We start from the raw sequence: 20,592 nt of genomic DNA, 5'->3' as shown, positions 1-20,592 counted from the left end.
ATATATTTTTCTTCTTATTTTAAAATTTTGACATCACAAAAATATAGAGCCAGGAATGTGGAAAACAGAAGAAGGAGAAAGCCTAACTAGGTATTACTTTGTGTAAAATTTAGCAGGGAACTAGCAGGAGAACGGCATTTTAGAGCAAATACATAAGAGTGGTATTGATCTATGTATTGAACTCTCAGTAAGAAAGCAAATTAGCTAATTGTCAACAGAGGCTGATCAATGTTTAGGTCAGAATATCACCAACACTCTGTCTCTTTACTACATTGTCCTGGTTTGTAGAATCCTCTCTCTCCTGCCCGAATAAATTAGATAAAAATATCAAAGATGAACCCAGGTAGACAAACGTTTGGTATGTCATTCATTTTTACAACAACGCCACAAGTTTAAATGACTATAAAAGCAAAATAAAGAAAAAGCCTCAAGTTAAAAAAAAGGATAAACTCAACTCTTAAAGTAAGAAAATACTAAGGAGTAACCCATTTCCCCCTCGACCTTGGTCACATAGCCTTTGGTAAAGCTGTGTGAGGGTAGTGGGCAGGTCCCAGGTGGGAATGTGTGTAACTCTGAGAGCTGTCGGTCGATTTTTAAAGGACACCGTCTCAGCAAAACCTTTCTGAGCGAGACACAGGTTACAGAAAGAGAGCAATATATCTGAAAGGCATTCACTTGCACTGCTCTGTCTGGAGGTCATCTATACCTTAAAAGCCTGCGCTCTCAATGACAGTCCATACCCGCGACTCTAAATGGAGGCCATAAAGAGAAAAATTCAATGTGTCACAAGAGTCGCCCTGTTTGTGGAGCACTGCTAACAGCTATAAATGACACAGAGGCTCAGACGGGCCAGGAGGAGGGAAGAGCTGCCATGTCATCTGCCTGCAAACTCCTCGGCAGGTCCCGCCGAGTATTCTGGGACGGCAGGCTGGCAGCGGGCCAGCAGCAGTGTTGTAATGTGCACAGATAGAGACAGAGAGAGCCATGTGGAGAGGGCAGGAGAGGCGAATGTCACTCTGTTTTCATCAAGATGTCGAGAGGAGACGGATACGATCAGAGAGATGCACTAGACTGGAGCCCCTCCAGGCAAAAATAATGCTGATGAATCACAAGTGGAAAGAGATACTACAATTTCCCATGCTGTTCCTGCCATAACAAATGTCACCGGCTCAGACCAGAAAGACAAGAGATCAACTCTTTTCTTCATGTTACCTGTCCCAACCAGTTGGTGCAGGTGAGATTAAGAAATTCAGTTTCAAAATAGACTTAAAGGACAAAATGATCCGAAGCTACAATGAATAAACTGAACTCTTAAAGTAAGAAAATACTAAGGAGTTTGTGTCACATTTGAATTTGACAAAAACTTTTTCTCCAACATGGAAAGAAGTAGAACCTGAGTGATTAACCAATTAGCAGCTAGATTGAGCAGATTGTGTGTAGCGACTAGTCTGATGCATTACATTTCTGATCTGATCCCCTTGAACACAATTCATACATGGGTTGTCACAGTACCAGATTTTAAACTTCGATACAATTCTAGTTCAAACTACAATACTAAAACCTTTTTTTTTATACCATGGCAACACAAGTATCTTGACAAAAAGTCCTCACCCAACATTGAGTAGTGAGTATAATATTGAGAAAAGAACATCTGCAAACTTAAAGGTGTGACAGGTGCGTCCGATCGTTAAGACTTAAAGACAATGAGAAAAGCTCCTGCACACTGTCTCGCTTTACGCCGACATATTTATTTGATCATACAACGTTATGGTCTAACCAAGACAACATGTCCATATATAATCAAACAGACTGCCTCAGTGATCCAATCAAAGAGCCACTGAGATTGATGAGCACCTGAAGCTGCTTAGTCCATCATTGTTTTTTTAATTACAAAATACAGACGGCAAACTCTTGCACACTGTCTACAGTAAATGGACGAATATGTTTTGATGTATTTGTGTCATGTAGACAGTGTTTTTCTTTTCTTTTCTTGCTCTCTGCACCTGTTGGTTGAAAATGTGACTGAATATCTGTATTCTGTTTTAAAGCTTTGGTACTTTTTGATCCTATCATTAAAATAACAAAGATTATATCATTTTATAACATGTGGTATGGAGAATTATCTAAGTAACATTTTGACAACCTTATATTCACACAGAATTAATTTGAGACTTTTAGCTCAACTTTAGTAATCAACTCAGATTTCCATAAAGATGGCAGTCTACGTTAGCTCAAATATTGATACACGCAAGCTAGCATTAGCATCGGTGGAGAAAGCAGCCTCTACATTAGCTTATTTCTCTTTACTTGTGAGCTACTGAAGAATAGACATGTGGCATAAAATGTAAGCATTAACTTTCTGCTACTAGAGTAGCTTAGCAAGGGGATCAAATTTACTTTTAATTCACAGGGTAGGACTATTGACCTGTTAGCTAGCTTGTAATTGTCCATGTTAACATAGCATGTTTGTCTTCAATGATTCACCTTCAGACATACAGTGTATAAGACAGAGCTGTTATTATGCACTCATAGATACTAGTAGATAACATATTGACAGTACATTAGGGGTGCAGAAATACAGAGACCAGCCAATTAAATTCACTGGATCAAATCTCATTCCAGTGTAACAGTGGAAAACACAACGAGTTCATTTAGCCCGCACTTTATCAGATTGTTTCTGTAAACAGCCTGCTCAAGATGGCTGCTGGGCTTTAATTAAGCTTTTATCAGCAGCTTATTAGCGTACAGCCCATGATTATCATGTAGCTAGGGACTGCAGACATCTCTCATCGACTAGTCATCATCAGAATTTGTTTTAGCCGCTGTTTTAAAAAGTCTGAAGACTGTGATATCATGTGTGTGAATATGGTGATACAGCACAGCTGTGGTTTACAGCCATTACTGTAAAATGATAAACTTCTATCTGTCTATCTGGGACCAGCCTGTCCTGCTCTCCCTCTGGGCTCCAGCCATATTTTTGCTACTCACTAATGGGATGTAGACAACAGAGCGCTGTTCTCATTTTGACAGGAGTTTGGACGGGCTGGAGGAGGGTGCAGGATGGGGGACGAGGGTTAATAAGAAGAGGGGGGTATGAGTGGCCCGGCGGGGCTGTCCAGCTGGCTGTTAATGAGGTCGTACTCACTCCCGCCACCCGCCACTTCACTGTCCCCTTGTGTGTGTGTCAAAGGGTTCACAATAGATTGGTAATAAGAGGGAGGGGTATTTGCGTCTGCACACATGCCGTTTTTTGTGAAGGGGGGGGGCAGCAAAGGAGGAAAGAGAGTTTTGAAATACAGTGATATAAAGCCCAGCAGACTCCAGAGCCCCCACAGAGCGTTGTAAAAGATAACGAACTCTGTGCTCAGGTGGCGGTAGAGGCCCTTGGTAATCTGGAGGGTCGTTACTCTGACCCGGATGGAGGGTCATGTCGTAGGTTTGTGTCCTTAAGTGTGATATTGACCACCTAAAGAGGAGTTTTTAAGTGTTTCTGGAGCTGATGAGAGGCTGAGCGGGGGCTTTATCTTTACTCGTATTTCTGGAGGACAATCATAGGGATGAAGGCGATCGCAGCCACGGTTGAACATCTTGCTACAGAACTATGTAAATATAGGTCGTGTATGAAAAAAAAGGGAGTACGACACCAAAAGATGGCTCACAGATTTACTCAGATAATGGAAGAAAAGAGACGACGAAAGAGATACTCTTAGGATAACCAGACTCAACTGTTGACTTAATAAATGGCTAAAACCACTGATTGAATTCTGCTATTTAAATTTATGTTTCACTTCAATCTGATTTTGATTCATAGATTATAAAATAACACTCCTTTTTTGTTGTTTTCTCCTTATATTGATAATCCACTGAACACATTTAAAAGGCCAAATCTCAAAATTAAATACCCCTTGGTATTCTAATTAGTGTGAAATAGGTGGTTTACTATGGAGGGATAAAGGGTCTGCAAGGCCTTTTGAAAAGTTTGTAGCTATCATGATATGCATATGGATCTATTAACAACTCAGGTATTTTCACCAATTTCTGTTTGAATGCAATTTCATGTGCAATCCTTGGTAAGTCAGTATCATAAGTTAGCTTTGTTTGACAGCTCTCTGACATTTATTACGAGTCATGCTGGGGATTACACAAATCCTGTAAGAAGATACACAGTTCTTTATTATTGAAAAATGGGACACGTCTCATGTCTCCAAATCATCGTTTGAATATCAGTCTCAAGCTGTGTTACATGTCTTCTATACTGCAAAACATGCAGCATTTCAAATTGAGAAGCTCAGATTTTAAGCGCTACACTGAACTCTCCAATGTGACCGATGAATGATCTCTAAAGTTCAGAGGCAAGAGAAACAAGAAAGTGCTTCTTTTTTAGAAGAAGAAGCTTGTGTTAGATGAGGAGGACGATGGATGAGATTCACAAAGATGTTGCAGCTTCTGATGAAGTCTTCCTTGAGAGTGTATCAAGCTGTGTGGGCAGCTCTCTGTCGTTATCGTTCAAGTCATCATTTAATCATGACTGCATGCAACACACAACCCCAGAGAGCTGGGAGTGCCAGCATCCGTCTGCCTCGCCACTCTTTCACTTCTTCTCATCTTCTATAACGAGCACTCTTCACTTCAAACAAGAGCACCAATCTATAGGCTTTCAGGATGCTCAAATACATGAAACGCTCAGGGGCTTTTTTTTCCCCCTCACGCAGCTTCTAGAAGTCTTACATTGCCCTAAATAGAGAACTTTGAACGTGATAACGGACTCAAAGGAATACTGTAGGATGGACCAAACACAGCTCTGTTCTTCTGTTACATGGAGAAAATCAAAGCCAAGTCAATTGATGTTGAAAATAACAATGTCTCAAAGATTAAGCCATGTACTGTATCTTTAAATGTTTCGTGGACCACTTTAAAAATATATTTCTTTTACATTCATTTGGAAGAAAACTTTAAGATATTGATATTTATGACAGAGAATTTTGACGTTTGCTTGCAATACTGAGAATTCTGTGTGTGTGTGTCCAGGTGGTCTAATAACACATACACTGATGTGTTATAGTAAAAATGTAAATATCAATAAATCAAAGACGGGGTCCTCTTAATGTAGTTTCATTTTCTGTTTGTAGCAAACGGCCCAGAAGTGACTCCAAAAACTAGCCTCAGCTGCATAACTCAGATCAGACATCTTCACTTTCTGCAAACCTTCAGCGAGGCCAAAAACAGTTTTGTTGAGGGCTGTATTTCACTCAAGGCTACGTCCCCCGTCATACTATTGGGAGCTGTGTTGTTCTGACGGCCTGTCTGTTCCCTGTGTTTGGAGGAGAGGTGAGAAACACACAATGACTCAGACTGACTTATAGCCTGCCATGCTGCTGTCAGCCTCCCTAAATATAACTGCTAAACCCATTTGTTACAGTGCAGAAGAGAAGCGCACAAAGAACCAAACCTTGGACAGGCACTGTGTGTATGTTCTGCTGTTTTCACATCTCGGCTAAGCTGAGCAGCAGTGCTCTGTGGGATGATGAGACAATGCTGTTTAGCCGTGCTGGGAGCACTGGGGGAGTCTTTTGGTCCATTCGTCTTTCAGTTGGTCCACTACTTTGGTTTTCCTTGAAAAAAAATCTAAAACCTCTCTATTGATTGCCAAAGGGTTTGTAAAGACGTTCATAATCCTCAGATGATGGATCATAAAAATAACTTAAGTAACTGTCAAACTTTTCCTCAAGTCTTCATCTAGCATCACAATCTGTATATAAAATACACATTTTCTGAGATAGTACCTGAAATTCCAAAGACATTTCCATCAGCTTTAGCTATGTTTTGTGATAATCTCGAAACTAGCAGTGGGGAAAATATCAATACAGGTCTATATTGTCATCCTGCTGTGATACAAATATTGAGTCAAATATAGATGTTTAAATTGTTAAAGATATTCAGAGCTTTAGCTGAACTTAACTCACAGCGTCAGTACTCTACAGTAAGATGAACAAAGACGTTGACTAGGGGATTTTTTTTTAAAAAAAAGGAGAAGAAGAAGGCAGCAGGGAAAAGAAGTTAAAGGACAGAATGTGGTCGGAGGAGAGCGTGGGAGGTGACATGCAGCAAATCGCCGAGTAAGGATTCAAGCAGACGAATGCTGCGACGAGGACTATAGCCTGTGATCATTGGGCCCCACCATCTGCATGTTTATTTTCTCATTTTTAAAGACTTAAAGACTTATTTAGATTTAGAGAAAGAGAGAGTAGGGAATGACATGCGAGAGAGGAGCCACAGGCTGGGACTTGAAACTGAAACCGCCTGCTTGGCGGACTACATCCTCCGTACATGGGGCATGACCTGTCCGTTGGCCATCTGTGCCTTGTTCTATCTTTTTAAGCAGGAAGTATGATGTGATTTTTCATTAAAAATGTCATAAATCTGAAGCCGATAACTTTAGTACCATTACCATAAAAACAACAACAACAACTCTGACCTGACTTTGTGGGTCATGAGTCCGTGTTGGAAAGAGAAATGTTTTTGGTGCTGTGGGCAACACAAAGTTAAATGTGAGAGGTTGTTGACTTCAATACATTTCAGACATTTAAAAATAGTCAAAATATATTTAGTGTATTGTAGAATGTAACATTTCTATCACTTCAACACAAGTATGCTGACGGGGTTTTCAACAAATAGTCAAACTGATGTTTTCCAGGTTGAGACTTAAACCGGTGCTTTAAATCAAAAGTAAATGATAAATACGATTCGAGACCAAAGATTTCTGCGGATGACGTTTGAGATTATTACAAATGAGTTGCTTTTAAATGTCCCTTGAAGTGTCTGCAGACACTTCAAGGGACACGGGACACGTTTTGATTCGCACGGGACACGTTTTGATTCGCTGCCACAGTGAATGCTTCAGGATGTTTAAAGATTACGAAGCAGCAGCTTTGATACTTGTGTAAATTATTACACTTGTTCAAACGGAGGAGGAATTTCATTTTGGAAGGGTTTTTAAACTTCAAAGGGCTGCACCAGAATTAAAACACATCACTCCAGGGTTTCATGCAGAATTGATGATTTCCTTCTTTGCTTTCCGTCGTTGATAGTTTGTCTTTAGGGAAGCGACAAGACATGACGTTAAATTTGATAGAAACATGCTTCATACTCTCGTTGATTTCAAACTTTTTTCACAACACAGGTGTGACCTTTAAAGAAATTAATTGACGTGGTCTCTACCTGAATGACCGCCTTATTTGACATGTAAAAAGAGGCCCTCGTGTCCATTATGTAAATGAGGAAATAGAGCCAACTGCACAGCCGCTGTGTGTCGATAAGCTTTGTACGGACGCGTGTCACTGCAGCAGATTTCCACTTACAGCAGAGTCCCTGCGCTTCTCCTCGCCTCACGCCTGCTCTCCTTCCCATTGGTGGAGTCAGACACCAGATATTAACTAGGTCAATGAGATTCCTTCACACTCCTCCGACAGGGAACCACAGCAGAGGAGAGCAGAGGAGAGGGGAAGGATATGAAGTCGTGAGAGGCAGAGATGAGATGAGGAGAAGAGAACAGGAGCTCCTTCAAAGCCAGCGCAGAAGTGAGAGAGGAGCGGTAGGCGTCTGCTCCGGCATGAAACAAACAATGTCTGCAGTGCCTCTCACTCAGACGGCGCTGTTGAAATATTGAGAATTCAGGCATTCCCTTTTTCGTACCTTTGTAGTAGTGAAACACAGCAACAAAAGACGCCCACGTCGGAAAGCTCTGAGAGACACCCTCAGTTTCTATTTTAACAGTTAAAGTTAGAGTTAAAAAATGCATATCAGGTTAAGACAACAGAGCTGCTTGATAGTTTAAATGATGTGAGGACTGCTCCCTCTCTCTAGAGCTTCTCGCAGGTGAATTTGGTTACCTCTGGAAAGATCAGAGCCAGTCGTTCCTTTGCTTTATCCCATCCTAATGAGGCAGCATGCCGAGTAGCTGTAAGGTGTCGCTCTATATGTAATGTCATGATCTGAAAGGTATCTATTTTCGTCAGTAAGTTGATTAAGAAATAAGTCTTTAGACAATTTATCAGTTTGACTTGGAACCAATCCGATGACGGTTTCATTGTTGAAGATATTTTTAAATTGAAAGCTCAATCGGATCCGGGCTGTTGAAGGTGACATCTTGCTGATTCTCTCAGATAATAGGCAGAACTTCAACATTTAAATCTATCACTTTTTGTTCGAATGATCAAATTGATAATTGAGTCTGTAAAAATATCAGTGCCTTGTTAAGCTGATTTCAAACTCTATCCACTGTCCTGTCTTTACAAAAAAGCCCCAAAATAAACCTTAAAACATTCCATTTTATAAAAAGATCCCAAAGTCAAAGTTTGTGTCTTGAAACTATGACACTAACCGGACAAATGAAGGCTTACAGTAAAAGGGTGCACATGATTATTTTGAGAAGATATATCAAGAAAAGAGTCTTCATTTTGATTTTCTTTTGTTTGAATAATAAAACTTGAATGTTGATTTCTGTCTTTTTGTGTTAGTAATCTATCAATTGATGAAAGTTCAGCTCTAATTAGTTTCACACACTAACTCAACTGTAGGTGTTAAGGACTGCTGGTTGGACAAAACATCACATTTTAAACATCTAGGTGGTCTCTAACATATGAGGATGGGGGATTTGAAATATTTCTGACATTTCTAGACTATTACTACTCAACTTTTTTTTTTAATATGAACGAAAATGAGTATTAATAAGGATAAGAATGAGTGAACACAGAGTTTGTGTTTATTAATCAAGATTTTCTTTATTCTCATTCCTGCCTACACTGAAAACAAATGTGTGGCACCTTCACAAAATGCATTGTATCTACTTTTCACTTGGTTTCCAGAAACTGAGTCGTGGTTATTAAATGATTTGCACATCTTACAGTTCATTAACCCTTCCTTAAGATGTCTTTAGATGTATTAATTATCTGCAGCAAACTGTATGATTCATATTTAAGACTGAAATTACACCTGCTCCGAGGAAGAGCTTAAACTTGTATAATCTTATTGTTGGGGTTTGTTAGATTATAATACTCCGACACGTCCGTTGAAGAAGAGACTCTCTAAAACGTGTTATTAAATATGTATGTCTTTTCTTGTCTTTGTGCTCTGTCCTCATGAGATCTGATGTCGAGTCGATCTGTGTGTCTACAGAGGAAATGTGACATGAGACATAACCGGTTCTCACTGAGCAGGAAAAGCACAACACAAAGCGTTATCACTGTGCCATAATGAAAGATGAACTTATCACCTAATAAATCACCTGCTGCTTGTGTTATGCACGTTGACATTTCATTAGTTCCATTTCATTACACGAATCAGTGAGTCTTTCTTCAAATGACAGAGGGAGAAATCTCTCCACCAATGGCTGTACGCCTTGACCACACAGAAGCAGCAGCAGCAGCCATTTAGTCCTCGGGCTAATACTGTAGCAAACAGAGGGTCCTGTCAAACTACCAGCCCTGCTCAACTGTTTAATATCGGCTGTGAGAAGTGTGGAGCTGTGGTCATATCGCGAGCAAAACCGGGCCTATAGCCGTCTGATTCCAGCCATCCACTGCCTCTCTGACTCTGTCTTTTTCTCTCTCCCTCTCCCCTCACCATCAGAGTCAGCTGAAACATGCCAGGATGTTTTATAACGGGCTTTCTTGTTGGATTAAATCATGCAGGGGTGCCAATCTCTGGGCCAGAGTGACACTGTGTAGCCTGTGATATCAGAAAACGGGCACAGAGACAGGAGGAGATGGACTTTAACGTGACACATGGGCGACAAAACGATATGATTCAGGTCAGATTTACTACTGCAGTAAGAATGTTAGAGAGGTAAGGTATCTGATTATGTTTTCAAAAGTCATGTTACCACATAGTGTCGGTGCTAGAACAACTGCAGAAGTGAGAGAAGACACCTCTACCACCTGAAGAATTCCAAAAAACTTGAGAAAATCCAGGGAGGTTTTTCTGCTTTTGACTATTCTACATTACACCTGCATCACATTTTCCAAAGTCTAATAGACACAGAAAGAGAAAGGAACAACCTTCAGGTCCAGTTAAACTACATTCTTATCAGTAAAATGTGCTCCTCCTCCTCTTCTCTCTTTTGTCTGCCACTGAGATGTACAGCATCTCTGAGCAACATCAAGAGCAGAGGACAGATTCTTTTAGATTCAATTATTCAAATTCATCCCTGACTAATTGTTTGTAAATGCTCTTATCATCCTCTGATATCAACTATATAAAGAATAAAAGAGGCTACCTCCTGCGCTCTATGATTTCACAGGAATTACAGACTTTCATAATGAGTGCATGGTGGTTGTGGTCTGGAGAAATCTAGGACAAGCACACTGTGGATTGCATGCAACAGAAATGGAAATATTGGGGTGCTGCATCATAAAACGCATGCCTCTGGTTGATGGGGAGGACATGGGGGGGGGGGGGGGGGGGGGAATTGCATCACGTGATGTCGAAGTTAAGATCCAAAGACTGCTTGTGTTTTTCTGGGACAAACCTCAGGGGGAACGCATAAAAATCTGCAATTATTTGGAGCAGCCTGTATCTCAGCCTCACTCTCCCCTCTCCTGCTTGCCTCTTTTTTTTATCTTTTTTTTTCTGTGTAGCGAGTCTGTGACACCCTGTGGTCTCATGCGCCGCAACACTGGAACTGTGGGAAAGCATTACGAGCCACCATCCTGCCCAAGTTAAAAGACAAACATTCCCTCACATCAATTCTGTTTTTTTAGTCACTCGTCATTTTCGTTCAATGGTTTCATAGTGTCAAGCTAAGACGCAAAAGATTGAGTTCATATTTGCTGAATAAGCACATCTCATCCGGACCTGACATTGACTTTGTCTTGGATAAAGCATGTGCAGCTCTGGTGCTGATATGTTACCTTTAAAAACAACAATATCACAAACACAGCCATGTAAAGGTCAGGATAAAGATTTCCAACCAGCTGAGGACCTACTGAGGCTCATGAGTGTTTTCACAGAGTAAATGATAGGGGTGGGACAAAATATAAATATGACAATATATCATCGCCCTGACTCATGAGATACAGTTATGGTGTCGCTGGTCCCAAATTTTGATAAGGAATTTAAAAAATCTGGCGCTCTAAACAGATTTCCAAGCAAATCTGACTAACTGTGTCACGACGTCACAACACTTCATGGAGGCGCTGATGACCAGAATGAAGGTAACATGAACGGAAGTTAATTGGCCAATAAAAAGTGGAGTGAGCTTAGTTTCCTATCATATCACATATGTGAGTTAGCTTTGTGATTCCCAACCCTAGTAACCGAGGACAAACAGTCAACGGAAGCAGCAGCACACGTGACAGCATGAAAAGAGAAACAGTGTCATCCAGTTGTGGAAAAGACCGCTACATGTCCATGCTGACTGGTGTGGTATTAGCCTACTTTCTCTCTGCTGCCAGACAGGAAGTTACCGGCTCTTGTCAGTATCGATTAGTCTAAGCAGCTGAACCCCGGCAGCCCTGAGAACAGCCTCCGCTCATCTTATTACCCATGAGAGGAATCTCACCTCAAAGCTATCAAAGCAAAAACTCTCCCAGCTGAGCAGCAAGAGAGAAGACGAAAACGAAATTCTGGAGATTAAGTGGTAAAAATAGAGCTGCAAATACAACTTGTACCAATGAAAATGTCCATCTGATTTTTGACCTAGTTGAAAAACAATATGATCTGTATGTGTGTCTGTTGAACATTTACAGATCACAGTTATGTTTCAACTTTAGGTTGCTAAAGAATGATCACTTCTTAGGGAGCAGATTCTCAAATACAAACTAATGTTTACTAATGTTGCCGCTATTTTAAATTCATGTGTGATGTGGAATACAAGTCATTGATATAGTTCATAATAGATACTGAAACACCAATAAATAAATACTGGAGGTTTGAGTAGCACAAATTCTTCTGAAAATAACAATACATGAAATGCTCGGGTACATTAACGTACGCTAACCCAAGTATCAACAACAACAACAGATGACTTTTTACACTGCTGAATTAGAGGATTGTTAATGCACTACTGTGTGTCTGTGTTCAAAAAAATGTTGTGGGCTGCAAAGCCAAACAAAAGGAAAAAAGCAGTGGAACTTCTTTCAAGAAAGTTGTGTGAAACTTCATGGTTTTAGTTTGAACTTCTAACCACACTGAAGCTCACACACCATAACTGAGTAGCTTCCAAGTGTAGATGCATCCCACCCATCATTTCTTCTGTAACCAATGCAGATGAAAGTGCTTGTATAGTCGGTGCATCACTGTGCAGAGCAATTATTCTGAAAAGGCTGTGTCACCAGAAGAGATTGATGACATTTATACACTGCAGTAGCAGTGCTGATCAGGCAGATGATGACCATTGATTCTTTTGTTTATATTCAGGTAAAGGCTAACTGCCTCAGCAGCACTGATGGGGATCTCATGAAAGGCTGAAGATCAGAGGAGCCACCACCATCGTTTTATCTACGGTCACATCCCCCCCAACTGTTGTTTCTTAATCACAACCACAACCTATCATCGATGCTCACAATCGGTGCCATCATTCATTAACCACTTCCAAACAAAGCCGTTAGTTATTCATACTCACTGCTTTGTGCACATAAAAGAAACCGTTATTCTATGACCTGCAGCAGCCTCGCATCAAACAGCATCATTATCCTCTCACCTCTTTAGTCCTCTCCAGCTCGTTGTGCAGCGCCTGTTTGGAGACCTCCACCTCGATGATTTTCTGTCTGAGCAGCTCGTTCTCGTCATCGGCTCTGCTGCGTTTGTCCTCCACGCTCTCCAGCTCGTTGTGCAAACGCACCGACACGTCTTTAGCCACCTGAGACACAGGGATGTAAATGTTTAAGAACAAACACATTAACAACCTGATAATACATTATCGGTAGATTCATTTCTTTATTTGAGCCTCAGAGACAACACACACTATTTTATACTTAAATCTCACATGTGAACATCCAAGGTTAGTCTTATATATAGGACAGATGTCTCTGTTTGAATATTTAAATCAAACCCACAGCTAATCTAACATCTACAATAGAACAATATCATGCTGTATTTATTTCATGATTGTAAGTGTAATGCATTTTGGTTTTGGACTAGATTGGAAAAAACAAGCAATGGAAACAGGTCCCTTTGGGCTTTTAAAGGAAGATTTTAAAGGAGAATTTTCTCTATTCTCAATTTCAATGATTGTGTGTTGCAATCAAATCTGTACTTTATTTCTAAAATCCATTTTCCAGATGAATTTATTGCAAATAATTATGCACTTAGAGTCAGACTGCTTTAATGGTTATTCTGAAGCCTAAAGAGGAGCTGTCGATCAGCACACTTAGAAGCGTATAACCCAATTAAAAAATACTTTTTTTATTGGGCTGGGATCAGCTAAGAGCTTTAATACTTTTAACATCATGTTTTACACCTCTACAAGGTTTTACTGTTACAATTCTGGAGGATTGAAAACCAAATCAAAGTACAAAGTAGTTGGTAGTGATATCTGATCAAACTTTTTGTACAAACTTATTTACAAATATAAATTGACACATATTTCACCGCCAAAAGACACCGAGACAGACGTGTATTACATGTTATAAAAGCTGTGGCGAGGGATAGATTTCTTACAAACCTTCAAGTCCTGCTCCAGACTCCGGAGCAGCTCTCCGTCCACATGTCCGGTCTGCGCGACCCGCAGGCTCTTCTGCTCGGCCTTTCGCAGGCGGTACTGCAGGATGCGGCAGTTCTTGTTGGAGCGATCTAACTCCCTCCGCAGCTCCTGCAGCTGGTAGACCTCCTCCTCCAGGTAGCTGTCCCGCATCTCCTCCATCTCCGCACGCAGCTCGTCAACTTCATCCTGGCAGAAACACACACAGAGGAATCCAAAGCTGTAACCTTCACTTCCAATCCATTAAACACAAGATTATACTGAGATCCAAGGTTTGAGAGTACTTTCATTTAATATTATTATTTTAAAATGTTAAGATTGACTTTGGAGCGTTTTGACTCTATGTAGATAGGACATTGGATAGTGTAGGAAATCAGGATGAGAGAGTGGGACTTGAACCCTGGCCGCCCCGCTTGGAGGACTTAGGCCTCTGTACATGAGGCGCAACCTAACCAGCATACATTGTGTACAAACAGATCCACCTCAATTACTTTAATAAATCAACTAATTAAATACACAACTATCTCAGAAGATAAGAATCTAAATTTTTACATAAATCGATTTTGAAAAGGATATATTGTGGTTAGCGATAGAGGGAAAATAATACAAAGCACAAAATGTTCAGCTCCTGAAGAGTAAGAACGTGCTGATTACATTTCATGGCAGTCTGCCCAACAAATCTGAGTACTTCCTCTCGACAAACAGACTTGAGGTAAGCTTGGAAGAAAGGTCAGAGGGTCCGAACGATATCCTCTAGTCAAATATCCTGTAAGGACATCCAGCTGTTAGTTTAAGTTGTCATGGTGACAATGGTTTGTCAGAAGAGTCTGGCCCAAGAGTGACATTATATGGTGTTCATACATTTCACTGACCAACTCATATACAACTATAGGTGTCTAATAAGCCGTCATTATGTCATATGTAGGAAGTGTTCATTCTTGTTTTTCTAACTGTTTTAATACATTTTTAGGCTTTGTGGACAGCAGGGGCGGGACAAAATATCCATTTTTATTTAAGAACAGTTTAATCCTATAAGCAAATTTCCCGGAAAATCTGACTCTCCATGTCACTTCCTCCTCACGGTGGTGCTTAAGACATCAATGAGGGTAACATGAAACAAAGTTAATTGGGCCAAGAAGTTGACATGGAGATAAAAGACGAAGTAGAAGGCAGCGGGATAATGTCAGACAGCGGCGAAAAGCATTTAAGAGATGAAGCCTGGTAAGAGGTGAAACTGACAACAAATGTCAGTGAATAAATACCCGAATCCTGAACTTCACTCTTTTAAGGATACTTTAAATTATACAGTTAATTTGCTATCTTGATTTTTTTTTTCTAAGTAAACGTCTTGCAATATATCCCCTTTTCTTAGAATCCCTGTCTTGTGATAATCATGATATCCTGGACTACACTATATATCATATCATATTGTATAGTATCGTGAGTCACCCTGATATTCCCACACCTAATTAAGAGGTCTTCAGTACATGTGTCTTAGCCATTCAGACACCTGGAGGCCCCTGACATTAATTGTATTTCTTACCTTGATGAAGCTAAAACAGCCAATAAAAGACCATACTCTATCTTTCAAATAATTATTGTGAATTCCTTTTTTCCCAACAATAATACACACTTTTTCACCAACAGCACAGGGACTGTGTAAGGTGGTTAAGAAGGAGTGAGCCATTCAGCTTTAATAAAAGAGATGTACTATAATACACCTTTGTAGATCATGATAATACTGTCATGTCATTACATCTCTCTGCTCCAGTAATGTAAAGTATACTCTTAGTGCACTGACTGGCTCTAAGGATCTTATCTCTTAGATTGGATGTGTTCATATTCCCCATCTCCTATGTGAAACATCTTGGCCTGAAGTATAGGGTGAAAGAAATAAATGAACCTGTAGTAAGATAGTTTGTTCAGTGTCTGATGTCTGATGCATCAGCTTGTTTTTTTCCCCTGCGATGGATATTTCAGCGTTTTTTGACTGACACCTGATGAAAAGACAACTGGGTGTGGAGGGAAGGTGTGTGGCAATTAATGAAAACTAAATCTATCCTCGTTTGGGAAAGCAGAGAGCACATTGTTATGTGAGGAGGACCCTGGAGGAAGAAGCTAATGACCTCACACAACACAGGGTCGAACCAATCGATGGCCAGGTTAAAAGCACAGCCACAGGCAGAATGGCATTCTGGGAGAGTCCTCCCCAGCAGTACTTAGTCGTATTTAACCGTCTCTTTAAGGGTCTTAAGTGAGGAAATCCTTACTAAGCATCAACTGTACCTGCAGTATTTATATTCTTTGCTCTTAACTTTGACACCTTTCACATAAAGCATATGGTGGCACTGAAACTAATGACAGTATTTTTAATCATGGATGGTCTGCCAAATATTTCTTTGATAAGTTTATGAATCTTACAATGTAATAAATGTGTCAAGCTCATCAAAGTTTCTCACAAACCTTTCTGTGTGCTATGTAAGATTATATATTACACTTTACATTTTCTGTTGTCCAAAAACTTTGAATAAAGAAAAGAAAAGGTCCTCACAACCCAAGTAGTCGACTTCATAAAAGTTTGTTTTAAGCAACTAATGGTCGATTACTTAAAATATGACATATTCTTCAAAGAAAACCAAAAATAGAGCCTCACATTAGTGACGCAATAAAATGAATATGCAATCAAAATGAATATGCAATCAAAATGAATATGCAATCAAAATGTCTGAAACTATAACTGACCCAGCAAAGTGTATATGCTAAATTAAGAAAGCTGAAGACAACAGTTAAATAAACATTATGAATGAAACACGATGATCCATTACTTTCTAGACTCTAGACTCAGTCATCAAACATGATGATGTAGTGCTCTAAAGCTCTGGATCCAGCTCATCAAATACATGACATTAGGCAGTTATTGTTTGTTTTTAATGATAGTTCTCAAAATCCCTTTGAGTTGATTAAAATTAGGATTTAAAAACATTTTGCAGACTTCACCATGAGCTCTGGGAACGCACACATTTAGCATTTCTATGACCATTTACAAACCAAGCAAAGAAATAAGTCACGTAAACTCAACAATGAGAAGGGCACCCTGAGGATACAGAGCTCTGCAAAGGCCTCGTTCTCCAGTCCAATCTGCTGTTATCTAAAAACTGGTGTTACAATTTGGTCAGTCCATATTTGTAAGTCACATTCTCATCTGCTCCAACGTTTAATGGCTTCTCACTTGACTCTTGTTCCATCTATCTGCCAAGTTTCATGTAAATCAGGCCAGTAGTGTTTTTCTTGAATCACGCTGACAAACAAACAAACTCATGCCAATGCTTTGTTGTGAGTCAGATCTGCTATTAATTAGGCAATTTGCAATACAAATATATGATTTGGCCAATAGATTGCTGTTAATGAGTCAGCTCCAGATCTGCTCCAATATTAACTAAGTTATTAAAAGACCACTGCAACACACTGCTACTGAATTTCATTTAAGTCAGGCTGGTAGTTTTTTACGTAATCTGGTTGATAGACAAACAACACTGGATGCTTGTGAGTCAGATCTGATATCAAATGCGTGTTCGTACGTTGGATAAGATTATTTACAGAGGTGTTTGAACTGGTACAATATTAATATGCTGCATCTTGCGCAAAGTTGAATGGGTTCAGTCTTGTTAACCCTTTGCACATTTCATGAAATCAGGGCCAGTATTTTTTTAATCATCATGCTGAAAACCAGAAGAAGAAAGGACACCCAAAACACTCTCCTTAGAAGAGATCAAACCATCAGGCGTCCAAATAAATAAATAAAAGTGATAAACATGTTTTTTTCTGTAGTATCAGAGGTGTGAGTGATGGGGACTCCCTGACATTTTGGAGCATGGTGGGTGGGGGGAGGTGGAGGAGTTTCGCCTCAGAGTCCCCAGCTGTCAGACTGACAGCCAGGCAGGAGGAGGGTGTTTGAACCCAACACACATGGGACATCTGACTGTTATCAAGTCCTGTGGGATAATGCCATTACAGCCAGAGCCAGTAAAGCTGATTAACTCTCTTGTGTTTCTGTCCCGCTCCAGAAGAGAGAGAGGGAGAGAGAGAGAGAGAGAGAGAGAGAGAGAGAGAGAGAGAGAGAGAGAGAGAGAGAGAGAGAGAGAGAGAGAGAGAGAGAGAGATGCATGCATGATCAAGTTGGGAATAACATTCAGGGTAACATGCAAATAAACCTGTCTCTCATCTACAAAAGAAAAATAACCTGCATGATTGTTTGCCGCATTATCTGTTTGCCTCCCCTCCCCAACTTATGGGGATAGCCTACTTAAAGAAGGGGGGATGGGGATCCCTTACTGAAACCAAAATCAAGAAGGACCTTCATGCAGAAGGTAAAGAAAAACCAATACATAAAGATTAAAAAGTCTGCTATAAGTCTAATCTGTTTACATCACAACATGGATTTGATGTTTCTTTCTGTGTTCGAAATGCAACAGAGATGCTTGGAGGAAGAACATGTTGCGACTCTCTGTCAAAATTTCAGATTTTGATGACAAGACAGCGACAGTATAAAAAATCTCAGGACACGGCAGCCTGATGCCATCATCCATAAAAGTCTCATCAATAAAGGTCAAACTGCAGGGAAGCCCGGGAAGGTTACAAAAGACGACATGATGGATGGAGAGTCGACAGTATTCATGGAGGACAGCTGGGCATTAAAGGAAATGAATAATGCTAAATCATACATTTATCTTTACAATTAGTGAGTAAGTGGAAATGTTAAAGGACACTAAAAACAGGTGATGGAGGCGTTTTAAACGGGACGGTCCTATAATGACACAGTGTGGGGTGCTCTTTTGGGAAACAGCTGCAGCTGGGCTGTAAAGACAAATAAGTCTGAAGAAAATTATGTTTAATAAATGTACCTTCTGAATGATGTGTTCATATAAAGTATTTGCAATATCAGGCGTTGTGGCCACATGTTCTGATAGGTATAGGGGACAGGTTTGGGTCTTCCTTGGTGAACAGCTGTATCTGGGTTAGTAGATTATATGAGCTATCAGTGGGGAAAAAACAACAACTTTGTCTTGAATTGGAAAACTGACATTTTCATTTTTTTTTTTAAAGAGTATTTGCAACAAATGCAGGCTATAGTGACTTGGTTGTCCTGTAACTTGTTGAGAATGTATCAACATACCTTGAGGTAGTCGTTTTCAGATCTCAAATCTTCAACCTCCCGCTGCAGGTCCTCCTCAGCTACATCCTTGTTTCCTGGCAGTCTGATTTGTGCGCCTGATGAAGCTTTCTCCGGCTTGTGTTTGTCTCCCTGCGCCCCCGGAGCGCACTGAGCCTGAGACATGCTTCCCTTGGCGGCGGAAGCCTCGGATGTGCGCGGCGGAGAAGCAGCAGCAGCAGCAGCAGCAGCAGTCTCTCCGGTCGCTTCCCCCCGCGGCGGATTATCTGCTCCCACCTGATCCCGGTCACTGGACCCAGTACCGGACTCGGCGTCGCTGCTAGCGGCCGGAGCCTGCCTCTGCTCGTCCGACAGCGGCTCGGACTGACAGTCTGACAGATCTGAGCTGCTGTCTGTCTGACTGACCCGACCCAGAGGCACCCCGGTCGGTACCCGGATCGGAGATCCATGGCTGAGAGGGCCCGCCTGAGAGGCTAGTTTCCCCTTCTTGCTTTTAGTGAGGATGGGACTGCTGGTGCTGTCCGGTTTGATACTGGCGGCTTTAGGCTCGGCTGCAGCATGCTGGGGCACCTTAGTGGGCTTTTTGGCCACAGAGGACTTGGGGTTACTTTTCGTCGTTGCTGGTTTCTCCTTCGGCCCGTATGTGATCCGTCTGGAGCTGCGGTTCGGATGGGCCAAGGGCAGTGAAGAACCCTGCTGCTGCTTGCTAAGTTTGGGGGATTTGGGTACGATGGCAGGTGGTTTGGTGGAGCGGGAGTGTACATCCTTGAGGAAAGGTCTGGCCGGGGAAGCTACTCGGTTCAGTCTCTTCTTCTCCAACTGGTGGTTCTGCGGTTTGGTTTCGCTGCCAGAGCCATTGGAGCTCTCCATTGTACACCGACACCGGCAGCAGGAGGGCGATGAAGGCAACGATCAATCCACAACAACGCGGAAAATCTCTGACGCGCGACAGCAGAAAAAGAGCCAGGTTCCTCTACCTTCGTCCTTCTCGGGCTGGGGATGCGCATCCTGCGTTTGCCAAATGTTTTACTCCATCGTCTCATGTGCATTCACCAGGTTGTCATTGTAGTCCCCTCTGCCTGGAGCCTCCTCCTCGGAGGAGGAAACGCTGCAATAAGAAAGGGATTACCGGGACGGACGGTATGACAGACAGGTTGCATCCGCAGACAGGGCTCGTACGGCTCAAGTTGGAAAGAAAAAAACTATCAGGCGGAGTCACGGCAGCCCTCTTCTTCTTCTCCCACAGATCGGGTCTCCATCCCCTTCTTACGCCGGGCAATGACGGCTGGACCCCCCCCGTGTCTCGTAACCCCCTTCCCACACCTTCCTTTCGGACATGCAAGATCTGCAATCGCTGCGGTGTGAGGCTCGACGCCCGTGATTTCCTGCGGGGCGCATGCGCTGCTGCCTCGCAAGCACCCAAGCACACCCCTTGTTTTCTCTGGGACCAGGTCTGACACGCTTTGGTGCGCATGTCCCGATAACACAGAGGCAGAGGCAGAGACACAATTGGCCAATGTACATCTTTAAAGGAGGTGTACAGATGGACTCAGGAGATACTAATACTCACCTCTTACTATATGGAGAATCCTGTCAATTTCTCTTAATCAATTATTTTTATCCTAAAGAACCTGAAATAGCCTATTTTAACTATAAAGTAAAAACAACACTTATAGAATATATTTCAAGAAGCCTGGTTAACATGCTGTAAAAATTAAGCTGAGTA

At 41.3% G+C, this 20,592-nt stretch overlaps 1 protein-coding gene across 5 annotated transcripts in view; it reads right to left on the bottom strand.

Moving 5' to 3' along the window:
- The window catches only part of LOC109975626 (microtubule cross-linking factor 1), a 67,660-nt gene extending 47,128 nt beyond the window's left edge, over positions 1 to 20,532 (bottom strand). For all 5 annotated transcript variants that reach the window (XR_010666364.1, XM_065954273.1, XM_029276005.2 and 2 more), the window contains exons 1-3: positions 18,870 to 20,532; positions 13,661 to 13,885; positions 12,698 to 12,856 (exon numbers count right to left, since the gene is read on the bottom strand). Coding sequence is in view for 4 of the 5 variants with exons in the window: in XM_065954273.1 (XP_065810345.1) it covers positions 12,698 to 12,856; positions 13,661 to 13,885; positions 18,870 to 19,736 (1,251 nt within the window). In the remaining variant the exon portion in view is untranslated. The remainder of the gene's footprint in view (positions 1 to 12,697; positions 12,857 to 13,660; positions 13,886 to 18,869) is intronic.
- Positions 20,533 to 20,592: the final 60 nt, after the last annotated feature.

This window comes from Labrus bergylta, chromosome 4 (assembly GCF_963930695.1).
Source record: "Labrus bergylta chromosome 4, fLabBer1.1, whole genome shotgun sequence".
NCBI classification, from domain to species: Eukaryota; Metazoa; Chordata; class Actinopteri; order Labriformes; family Labridae; genus Labrus; species Labrus bergylta.
The sequence above is the reverse complement of the archived record's forward strand: the minus strand, read 5'-3'. Positions and strand labels throughout refer to the sequence as shown.